The 12,497-nt window shown below is 44.3% G+C and overlaps 1 protein-coding gene across 4 annotated transcripts in view; it reads left to right on the forward strand.

Annotated features, from left to right (window-relative positions):
• LOC144936455 (mitochondrial glutamate carrier 1-like) overlaps nucleotides 1–12,497 on the forward strand; it is a 148,257-nt gene that overhangs the window by 74,189 nt on the left and 61,571 nt on the right. For all 4 annotated transcript variants that reach the window (XR_013637431.1, XM_078863511.1, XM_078863514.1 and 1 more), the window contains exon 4: nucleotides 459–514. Coding sequence is in view for 3 of the 4 variants with exons in the window: in XM_078863511.1 (XP_078719637.1) it covers nucleotides 459–514 (56 nt within the window). In the remaining variant the exon portion in view is untranslated. The remainder of the gene's footprint in view (nucleotides 1–458; nucleotides 515–12,497) is intronic.

The following is a 12,497-nucleotide window of genomic DNA, read 5'->3' on the forward strand; positions in this document are numbered from 1 at the left end:
CTGTCGCCCGCACGGGCAGGATTGAGGGGACAGTGTAGGCTAATGGAGCAAGCAGGACTGGAGGAAAGCATGAGAAACAATACAAATGAGATAATAAAAAACAAGAAAAAACAATCAAACTACCACAGCTATAACTTGTGAAAATTGCTTGACTCACCTAGAGTGGTGTAATCTGGGGTTAATCAACCCTGAATAATCTTAGTTTTCACCCACTATGGGCAGAAATTAAATAATTATCAAATCACTTTAAACTAAACGCCCCCATCCCTGCAGTTTCCCCTTCACCATTTAGGTTAATTTGACTGGTGCTGCGTTCTCAAGCAAGGAGGCTCAGAGGCCAAATCCCACACATGCTGGAGTCACGTTGCTTTTGGACTCGGCGAGACACTGTGGGACCTGTGGCCCGCATGGAGTGGCCTACTCACCGTTGTCTAATTGCCTGGTGTGTGGCATTGCAGGTTTGATTGTCTCATCAAGACCGTGCGATCGGATGGATACTTTGGGATGTACCGAGGTATGTGTCTACCAGCGCATGTCATTGCCACTCAAACGTTGTGCTCGGGGCTGGGTTCAAGAGTGCTTCTCCTCACAACTTTCAGCCCTTAATACAAATACAGCGTGTTTCCTGCTGGAGTATTATTGACAGGTCTGGGGCACGTCAACGAATCCAGCAGCATGTTAATGCCCGGGTCTTTAATCACGAGACTGATGGGGCAATCTTATCAACGGTAATTGCTAAAAACTGGGGTCTTTTTGCTGGACCACTTACACAATTTTCCAGCGATGCAATACATAATAAGTATAACCCGTAAAAACAAATTTTTTCACTATAAATCCTTTATATGCGTGGCGGCTAGAGTCCCTCTCGTCCTTGAGATGGCTGCCATCTATGGGTCAGATGATTGCATTGCACCATTAAGCAATTGGTAATTTAATATAATATTTTTGTCCTAATAAGTGTAACATTTTGAACATTAATTGTCACGCACAACGAGTCTGTGTGGAAAATGTCAGCTCGATTGGATCACGGGAAGTGGGTTAAAAAACGACCGAAAGATTTGCACGGTCCTAAGCAAGCAAGCAAGCACGCAAGCAAGCAAGCGAACTTAATATAAAGGATTTTAAAAATAGCATCTATATATATCTTGATTTGAAGCTTTCCTAACTGCAGTAATCAATACTCTTTGGTTATTTCGGTAAAGTCACGTAGGTATTAAAAAAATATCACAACGTTTCGATCGCAACACAAGTGGTCGTCCTACGTGACTTTACCGAAAGAACCAAAGAGTATATATATATCTTATTATTACAGCTTGAATCCAGCCTGAGAATATGCACACACAAGTGCAATGAGTACTAATAAATCAGCATTCATGCAGAACTTTACATTTGAGGCAATGGGTTATACAGTTGTAATGCGAGCATAAACGGGGTGGTTGTTGGCCTCCACGCCAATCACGCGGGCCGGAGCATTGGGGGGCGGAGCCGGATCGAAGGAGCGTGTGGGAGGAGCCACTGCTCATCTCGGCTCCAATGGGAAACGGGGGCAGTACGGGAAGGAGGAGTCAGGGTGACGTGATGGGAAGGATATAGGGAGAGAGCCGGAAGAGATCGGGAGTTTTGGAACGGAGTGAGAATAGGGGGAAGCCACTCTGGGCGGAACGGGAGCAAAGGCGCCATCTGCCACGTGGTGTGCGGCGACGGGGCTAGAGGGGTATGAGGACTAGCCGAGTGTGCGGGGCACACGTAGCTAGGAAGTGACTAGCGGAGTGTGCGGGGCACACGGAGCGAGCGGTGTGGCTGGCGCGTGTGCGGGGCACACGGAGAGAGGGAGCGGAGCGGCCACCAGCGGAGAGCGGCCCACACGGAGCGTGCGCGGAGGGGTGCGGTACGAAGAACCTAATAAACGACACAACGGAGACCAAGAAAGCCTGACCGAGTCGTTTATTACACAGTGAGGGAAAAAGTATTTGATCCCCTGCTGATTTTGTACGTTTGCCCACTGACAAAGAAATAATCAGTCTATAATTTTAATGATAGGTTTATTTGAACAGTGAGAGACAGAATAACAACAAAAAAATCCAGAAAAACGCATGTCAAAAATGATATAAATTTATTTGCATTTCAATGAGGGAAATAAGTATTTGACCGCCTCTCAATCAGAAAGATGTCTGGCTCCCAGGTGTCTTTTATACAGGTAACGAGCTGAGATTAGGAGCACACTCTTAAAGGGAGTGCTCCTAATCTCAGCTTGTTACCTGTATAAAAGACACCTGTTCACAGAAGCAATCAATCAATCAGATTCCAAACTCTCCACCATGGCCAAGACCAAAGAGCTCTCCAAGGCTGTCAGGGACAAGATTGTAGACCTACACAAGGCTGGAATGGGCTACAAGACCATCGCTAAGCAGCTTGGTGAGAAGGTGACAACAGTTAGTGCGATTATTCGCAAATGGAAGAAACACAAAAGAACTGTCAATCTCCCTCGGCCTGGGGCTCCATGCAAGAACTCACCTCGTGGAGTTGCAATCATCATGAGAACGGTGAGGAATCAGCCCAGAACTACACGGGAGGATCTTGTCAATGATCTCAAGGCAGCTGGGACCATAGTCACCAAGAAACAGTTGGTAACACACTACGCCATAAAGAACTGAAATCCTGCAGCGCCCGCAAAGTCCCCCTGCTCAAGAAAGCACATATACATGCCCGTCTGAATCATTCAGATGTGCATTGGCAAACTTCAGAGGACAACTGGGTGAAAGTGTTGTGGTCAGATGAGACCAATATGGAGCTCTTTGGCATCAACTCAACTCGCCGTGTTTGGAGGAGGAGGAATGCTGCCTATGACCCCAAGAACACCATCCCCACCGTCAAACATGGAGGTGGAAACATTCTGCTTTGGGGGTGTTTTTCTGCTAAGGGGACAGGACAACTTCACCGCATCAAAGGGGCGATGGATGGGGCCATGTACCGTCAAATCTTGGGTGAGAAGCTCCTTCCCTCAGCCAGGGCATTGAAAATGGGTCGTGGATTGGTATTCCAGCATGATAATAACCCAAAACACACGGCCAAGGCAACAAAGGAGTGGCTCAGGAAAAAGCACATTAAGGTCCTGGTGTGGCCTAGCCAGTCTCCAGACCTTAATCCCATATAAAATCTGTGGAGGGAGCTGAAGGTTCGAGTTGCCAAACGTCAGCCTCGAAACCTTAATGACTTGGAGAAGACCTGCAAAGAGGAGTGGGACAAAATCTCTCCTGAGATGTGTGCAAACCTGGTGGCTAACTACAAGAAACGTCTGACCTCTGTGATTGCCACCAAGTACTAAGTCATGTTTTGCAGAGGGGTCAAATTCTTATTTCCCTCATTGAAATGCAAATCAATTTATAACATTTTTGACATGCGTTTTTGAGGATTTTTTTTTGTTATTCTGTCTCTCACTGTTCAAAGAAACATACCATTAAAATTATAGACTGATAATTTCTTTGTCAGTGGGCAAACGTACAAAATCAGCAGGGGATCAAATACTTTTTTCCCTCACTGTAGCTGCTCCTGCAGTGAAATTATTTTGTGGATGATTGCCTTTTCTGCAACCATCCACAAGATGAGCATCTTCAGCCACACCTTGCTGAAGATGCTCATTGACCTCAAAGCCATGCCATGATTGTGTTACTTAAACAAGTAGACTTTAAAGCAGTTAAACATAAGGCGTGTATGTTAATATATTATATCTGCCTGACACATTTTAGCACACTTTGTCTTGTGAGCAGTGGGTTATTCTAAACGGTGCCAAATATTTCCTTTCAAAAACATATTGAAGAAGAGGTGGTTAGGGTGGCTCAGGGATGAGGGCATCGAGCCTCTACAGATAAGGGCTGGGTTCGAATCTGGGCAGCTCGTTGTGATTTCACCAGGTTCTCAGTTGTAGTGAGTAGATCGTCTCAGCAAGGTCAACCATTAGATTTTCATGTTTATATTTCAGCTCTGAGATTTAAACAATTCCGTTTGAATGGCATGCGATGCACAATCATTGCAGAGCATGTAAAAGCACATGATCCTCGTGTGGATAGAGGCCTGTCGAAGTGACTTCAGAAGCAGTTATTTGACGTCGTCTTTCTGGGATTGTTCCGTCACAGGAGCGCGTGTGCACTGACACCATGGGCACAATTGGATATTATTTGGGGGAGAAATGACAAAGATCTTAAAACAATAAAAATCAACAGAACTAAACGTTTGACGTGTATATTATTTTACAGCACTGGCCTGAGTTCCGCGTACCTTGACAATGGTTATATACACGTGAAGCAATGCATATGGAATGCCTCCATTGGAACACTTAACCCTGCTCTATGAAACGTCACCTTTTTGATGCAGCTTCTGTGTTTAATTGAGCTATGGGCACCTTTAAACCCCGCTGTGACAAGTATTGACGTGTGCCCTTTGGTTCTTTGTTATCGGTGTGTCGGGTTCCTACCACTGAACTTGACTGTGACGTTTGATTTATTGCTGACACAACCAGGTTGATGCCCTTGGCAACTTGGACAAATGTTTGTCTAAAAGACGTTTTTTTTCCTGGTTAATTATTTCCTCATCTGTTAACAAATAAGAAGAGAGTGCACGACACAGGTCTGACTTCAGAATGTTTTTTTTATTTCAAATATATCTTCAACTTGTAACAACATGTGGCCACATGTGTCCAGAATCTCACCCCAATTCTGCAAAAGCCAAAGCCTCTTCCAAATGACCTTATAGGAACACTTGGACATTAATTTATCATTTTGATTCTGGTTTCATGATTGCAAGGAAAAAAGTTCCAAAGTTTTAAATATTACTACAAAGCCCATTCTCATCTTGGTATTGCTGATAGATTCACAAGGCCAGCGGAAGCACGCGTGTGCATTACCACGAGTTGTACTGTACTACCACCACCACCATGATCATTGTTGCTCACAATCATGCCAACACCAGCTGAGACGAGTTCCGTCTAACGTTCTCCATCCGTGTCTCCTGGCTCGTAATCTTTATCACGTGTCTCTTCTTTCTCACATTCCTAAAATGGCAAAACTTTTGTAAATTTGTATTCGCTAGTTTGAGCTTTATAATTGTTTTCTGTGTTCGTGGCTAAATGTTTCTGTGTGATCTTTAGATGAAAATGGTCTTCAGTGGAGTGGTTTTATAAATATGTTATGATGTTTTAAACACCACACTAATGCGCTGGTTTCTGTTGGGGTGTTTAAATTATAGATTGACTTGCCTCCGATGGGTTTTTAGATTAGTGATTGACAGTCGTCTCTGAGCAGACTTTAAGTAATAGACTGAAAGTCTTTTTTATTAGTCTCTTGACATTAGACTCCCATCACATAATAAGATGTGGTCTGCCCTCTTCCTGCCTATCTTTCCATTGTTCTCACGTGTATTAAGGCAGCCACTGATTAGCATGAAGGTAGTTTACTATCATCAGTCACCAGCTGAAATATATCCACTTCAGTTTTACAATTTAGTGGATTACTCAGTGGATTATAAAACAACATTAATCTGAAGTACAAATAACCACCTTATTGAGACCACTTTAAGTCTCGTTCACGTGTAGAACTTTTCCTCATCACCGCTGACTTAGTGGTATTGTTTTATCTGTTGTTGACTTTTAAATTGGTTGTTTAGATTCTAAGAAGGCTTGAGCCAAGATTAACTTCAGCATCAACTTCTGAAGCATTCAGCATCGTGTTTTACTTGCTAAATCAACCCAGCTGAATCACCCAATCAGCACTGAGCAAGAGACGGCTTCCTCTGCTCCGCTTGAGATAACTGCCGCTACTCAATCCCCACTTGGCATAGCTAGGGACACGATCAGGGCCACTGTTGTATGGATCAGTTGTATAATTAAGATGCTCACTAGGACAGATACACGCAAGCTGCTTAGTCTGTAGTTTTCTCTCTGCTGGTGATATTGTAGTGACTGTCCTGTATGGTGCCGGGACTTGCGAAGTCACGGCCGGTAATGTTGTCATTGCGGGCAGCCCGGGTTACGGACTGCAGTACCAACCCTAGGGGTGGTTGGGTGAGCGCTGGTTAGCGCGCACGCACCGTGAGCAGTGTGCGATACCGGCTCCCAGTGAGGGAGCGAGAGGGAGCGTCAGCCAGCCAGGGTTACTCTGGGGCATGACACTCTGGCTGACCTGTTGTAGAGTGACCGGACGATACTGGAGGGGGGCCACCGGTGGACGGGGGCCCGAGGGACGGTCACGTGGTCCTGAAGAGCTCTCGGGAACATTTGAGAAGGAGCTCGAGAAGCCTGGAAGGTGGGCGGGGCTAAGGGCGGAGCCAGCCCCAGCCCGGGAGCATATAACGAGGGCTCCGTGAGGAGCTCGGGGTTCTTCAAGTGTTGGTGTTGGAAGATCCACGTCGGGGAGAAGAAACCTCTAGCAACGCGGTCCGGGACCCAGCTTGTGGTCCGGACCGGGATAGCGAACCGTGTCTAGTTCAGCCGTAGCGTGGTTAGATGGGCATTTGAGATCCGAGTGTAGATTGTGCTGTGTTACGTGTTAATGCAGAATAAATAGATAACGTCTGCGACTCAGTTGGACTCACTATAATATTGTACAAATGGCGCACCAAAAATGTGGCGACCTGCGAGTGTGGCCACGAATCCAAAAGCATCGACCACATCATAAACACTATGCTGCTGCTGTCTTCACTCCTTTAAAGAAGGAATGGACGAGATCCACTTTGCTTCTGAACAGACAATTGAGTGGACAACAAATCAACATTTTCATAATTAATATGCTGCTATTAATTTATTCGACAGAAGATTGTGCCATTATTGGCCAGGACTTAGTTTAAACAATCTCTTTCCGTGTACGGTACCTGCATTTTTTTGTTGTATTTTCGAAATATTCAGTAAATCTTACAGGCTATAGGAGTGTGATAGCTTTTGTGCCATGAGAATGGCGTGGATACCAAATGTGCTATTTTTTCAGTGTCGAAGGTGAATTTTCAAACTCGTTTGCAATGTGACCCCCCTGGGCGGACCCCATTCCCCCAGGTAACCGTGTTTTCATCTCGTAGCCATGGTGATAATGAATAGCAACCACCGCTGTGGCACGCAGCAATGGAGTGACTTGTACACTCGGGCCAGAGTTTTCTGATTACGAGCAGCAGGGCCGCCCTGACGCGCCGTGGCACGCCTGCTTCTCGCTCGTCTCCACGGTGTCGACCATGGCAGGCAGCACACAGGCCTGACAACCCGTGGGGTTTTCAGGTTTTCAAAGTCCTGTACATTACAATTGTGCTTTATAAATCCTCTAATTGCCACTGCTTCTTAAAGAGGCTGTGGGGGATATGCAACGTTAAAGGGCCATGGGAGCAGGGAATATAATGAGGCAAAGCGGAGGGGCTCTGTGCATAAAAAGAGACGGGAATTGTTTTTATTCTCGACTGGAAGTATGGGAGTGTTGTGTTTCAATGTTCAACAACATCAATTTCTATAGCGTCTCAATGCAACTGCATCCCAAGATGCTTTACAAAAGCGAGCGGGATGAGGGTAGGGGAGTGTGGGATTTACGGTTTGTTGTGGTGAGCACGAATGCAATGGACACAAACATTCAGTCCTCGACATGTATGTACGTATGTTGAACTACTTAACATAGTCAACCGTTGCTAATCGGACGTGCGGGGAAAAGTCAACAAACTAAGCATGAAAAGCAGTTATGTTAAAATTAGTTTTCAATTAAGATGATTTAAAAGTGAATAGCTTCAGTCGCTTCCGAATAATGGAAGGAAGAGCATTGCAGACGGCCACAGAAGCGCATATGAAAGCTTGCGATGCAGTGACCGTCTTTGTTCGATGGTTAGCCAAAAGCCACTGCGAGGATGACCGGAGTTCGCATGATGGTTTATGCTCCTTGACGAAATGAGGAAGGTATTGTGGTTCATTTGTGGAAAGCACTTTGTGTGTGTAATGAGTGTAAGAAAAGAAGAGAAAGGTCTCATGCCTATATGTCAGCTGTGGGAGGCTGCAGTGGGGACAGAGTCGAGAGAGTTCCAGACCACGAAGGCAGCAGAGGAAAAAAGCGAGGCCTCTCTTTGAGCAGTGACTGACTGGGATTCATATTCTTAGGTTTTTTCGGTAAAGTCACGTAGGTAAAACATTAAAATTAATAAAAGTAAAACAAAATAAAAATCACGACGTTTCGGAGGCAACACAAGCTTTCGTCTTCAGATGGAACCGTCACAGCCACGACAGCTGTATGCCTGTATCAAGTAAATGAGAGATTGCAGGAGCTACCACTCCGTTTATATAATGGTTGGAGAGGGGGGAAATGGCCAAGTACAGCACACTCCCTATTCATATGGTAAGGTGAGGCTTAAGAGGGTGAGCCCTTGTTATGGAGAGGCACGGTTTGTGATTCAACCTGGCCTACCTAACAATAGTGTGAAAAGGAGAAACAACTAAACATGGTAAACCTGTGATAGTTGTCTCTCAAATAAGATTGGCCAAATAAGTGTAGTTAAATCCTTTTTGCATGGTTAATCACATCTTTCCAATGATTATTCAGTTTGTAACCATCATCACGGTTGAAATTATGTCTGTGTTTGTATATTTGTATGGCTTCGTGTACAAACCTCCGAAACGTCGTGATTTTTATTTTATTTTACTTTTATTAATTTTAATGTTTTACCTACGTGACTTTACCGAAAAACCTAAGAATATGAATCCTTGCAGTCACGAAAGCTTCAAATCTAGACTGACTGGGACTGATAAAAGTTATGGGTTGTTGGAGTTGATGGCAGTAAGGAAAGCAGTAGAGCGAGATAGGAAGGCAGTTGTAGATAGGAGTGAATCGATGGAAGGTTTTGAATACAGTGAGGGCAGTCTAAAACTTCACCTGAAATTGTTTTTTGAATCCCTGGAGCGATCTAAGACTCCACGAAACTTGGTTTTGTTTATGGGCGAGGACATGGAGACTGGTGGAATGATTTTCACAGTAGTCGAAGCAGAAGATGATGAAGGTATCAATGAATGAATGATGGATTGGACTCAAACCACAAACTTAATAATTACTTAATAATCAATTAATTGACTAGCATCTGTAAGTGCATTTCAGAATTGTTTTCATGGAATTTAAGTAACAAATTGGTAACTAGTTAATACTCTTTGGTTCTTTCGGTAAAGTCACGTAGGTGAAGAAATAAAATAAAAAATAAATAAATAAAATCACGACGTTAGTTAATATAGTATAAACTTGAGTGTGACCTTCATTGCTTTCAAACAGGCGACAGTCTTCAGTTGTTACTACGCCTCAGTGTTTGTCATCTTTCAAGCAGACCAAGGATCACAGGTTAAAATGTGGGAGTGCATGATTGAAAGGGAATCAATGATAATTGGTTATAACTGTGCTTAATGAATGTTGTGTGTGATTGGTTTACACAGGGAATGTGTCTTGGGGTGCCTGCAATGATTCATATTCTTAGGTTTTTTTCGGTAAAGTCACGTAGGTATTTTTTTAAAATTAGAATTAATAAAAGTAAAATAAAAATAAAAATCACGACGTTTCGGAGGCAACACAAGCTTCCGTCTTCAGGTGAAACCGTCACAGCACGATTGCTGTATCAAGTAAGAGAAATTCCAAGAAAACCGTCCTTTTATATATACTGGTTGAGGGTGGGAGGAGCCAAGGCAGGCCCCTGGATCGGAGTTTTGTATTATTACTAGCATAAGTACCCGGCGTTGCCCGGGTGAAAAATATATTTCTTAATAACCTTACATATATACACACCCTCACCACTCACCCTCACCACTCTGCCTCACCACTCTCCCTCACCACTCATCCTCACCAATCACACCCTCACCAATCACCACTCACCACTCACCCTCAACACTCACCCTCACCACTCACCCTCACCATTCACCCTCACCACTCTCCCTCACCACTCATCCTCACCAATCACACCCTCACCACTCTCCCTCACCACTCTCCCTCACCACTCATCCTCACCAATCACACCCTCACCAATCACCACTCACCACTCACCCTCAACACTCACCCTCACCACTCACCACTCACCCTCACCATTCACCCTCACCACTCTCCCTCACCACTCTCCCTCACGACTCATCCTCACCAATCACACCCTCACCACTCACCACTCACCCTCAACACTCACCCTCACCACTCACCCTCACCACTCACCCTCACCACTCAACCTCCCCTCACCACTCACTAATCACCACTCACAATCGCCACTCACAACCGCCCTCACCATTATATTTTTGCCCCAGTCAACGCCGGATATTTCCCTTTCGTAGCAGTTTATATCAACTCTATAAGCAACTTATATTAAACAGGAAGCGCGATCCGAAAGTAATTTACAACCTTCGATTAGTCCTTTGTGCGATTCAAAGAATCGATTCCTGGCATGTTGGGGGTTTACATTTTGAATGATAGAGTTTCATTTTCATTGTTATTTTATTTTTTTATTTTTTCAGGAGTTTTTAATTACATTTTTGCCCCGGTCAACGCCGGATATTTCCCGTTCGTAGCAGTTTATATGGACTTTAAGCAACTTATAGTAAACGGGAATCGTCCGAATCTAAAGGAATCTACAACCTTCGATTCCTTTGCACGATTCAGAGAATCGATTCTTGGCGCGTCGGGTTTAAAAGTAATTACACAGTTGTTTTTTCATTGGTATGTAATGTTTGAAAGTTTTCATAAGATTGTACATGTATTTTCCCCCCGGGAAAATACATGTACAATCGAGTTTATACCACAAATGCGTGCGCATATTTTTAACGGGAATTAAAAATGGCGTCCACCCGGCAGCGAATGCGTCGCTACCCGTTGCCAGGGGCAACCGCCGTCCAATGAAACTGCGTATGGTCCGGCGACACACAGACACACAGACAGACAGACAGATTTGCGATTTTATATATATAGATTATTGTGAGGTTGGTGCGGCTGAAGCCGCTGCTAGGAATGAGCCTTTGTTGTGTAGACTGGTTGAACTGGGAGGTTCCAAGAGTTGTTTCAGGTGCGGCTGCTGTAAAGGTGCGGCTGCTGTAAATGGGACTGAGCCTTTGTTATGTAGATGAAACAGCCCTTTGCTACGTTGCTGGGATTAATTCTAGATTTGCCAAATATGTGTGGTAAAACTTAAAGCAGGAAACCAGTGTGTGAAAAAAGAAGAAACTGTACGGTAACTGAAGAATAGTGCCTGTCAAATAAGATGGTCCAAATATGAGTAGCTAAATATTTTTTGTATGGTTAATAACATCTTTTATAATGATTACTCAGTTTGTACCCATCATCACGGTTGAAATTATGTCTGTGTTTGTATATTTGGATGGCTTCGTGTACAAACCTTTGATGGTAGCCAGGAGGATTGCAGAGTACCTTGGTCTCGGAAAAGACAATTTCATGAGAGCCCACAGCGTTGTAGCAATGATCGGCAACGGCGGAAGAATCATTTTGCCGTTTTTCAGATCTGACTTGTGCTCGCGGACACGATCAGAGATATGACGTTTCGTTTCTCCAATGTAACAATCACCACAGCTGCAACTCAGTTTGTAGACTCCAGGGTATTGTAAGTCAGGAATGACATCTTTCACAGATGGAATTAGATCACGGATTTTATGTACTGTACTGAATGGGACATGGATCTTATGTTTGTTTAGAATTTTGGAGATATTTTTGGTCACGCCTGCTATGTATGGCAACGTGATAGTTTTGGTCAGAGTTTCAAGTGGCTGTTTCTGTATGGTGGGAGAAACAGCTTGGCGGATGGTGCGGTCAGAGTATCCGTTCATCCTGAGGGCCCGATGTACATGTCTTAATTCACTGGCCAGGTGGTGTTGGTCAGAAATGCCATGAGCTCTGTGGTATAGCGTTTTGATGAGATAATTATTTTGAGATGGGTGGTGGTGGGAATCAGGTTTCAAGTAGGAATCTGTGTGAGTGGCTTTCCTGTAGACAGAATGTCCCAAGGATCCGTCAGGTCTCCTCTCAAACAGAATATCTAAGAATGGTAATTTACCATCTTTCTCCACTTCCATGGTGAATCTGATGGATGGATGTCTGGAATTGATGTGGTCCAAGAAGTGGTTCAATGTTGAGAGGCCATGTGGCCAAATGACGAAAGTGTCATCCACATACCTCTTCCACAGGGAAGGATGCAGGGTGGATGTCTGGATGGCGTCTGATTCAAACTTTTCCATGAACATGTTGGCTATCACTGGTGATAAGGGGGAGCCCATAGGGGTACCCTCATTCTGTTTGTAGAAGGTGCCATTCACCACTGCCACGGCTAAAGCAATTAATTTACTCCTCAATGTTAAATGTATTAATATATTATCATCTGTCCCTTCTGTATGGGATACAGTGTTGCCCCCTCGCATGCCTGGGTTTTCTCCAGGTGCTCCGGTTTCCTCAATCATCTCTAAATATTAATGAATTGGCTGAAAACATCAAAATATATCGAGGACCACAGAGCTTGGGCAATGA

This window comes from Lampetra fluviatilis, chromosome 16 (assembly GCF_964198595.1).
Source record: "Lampetra fluviatilis chromosome 16, kcLamFluv1.1, whole genome shotgun sequence".
In the NCBI taxonomy this organism is placed as follows: Eukaryota; Metazoa; Chordata; class Hyperoartia; order Petromyzontiformes; family Petromyzontidae; genus Lampetra; species Lampetra fluviatilis.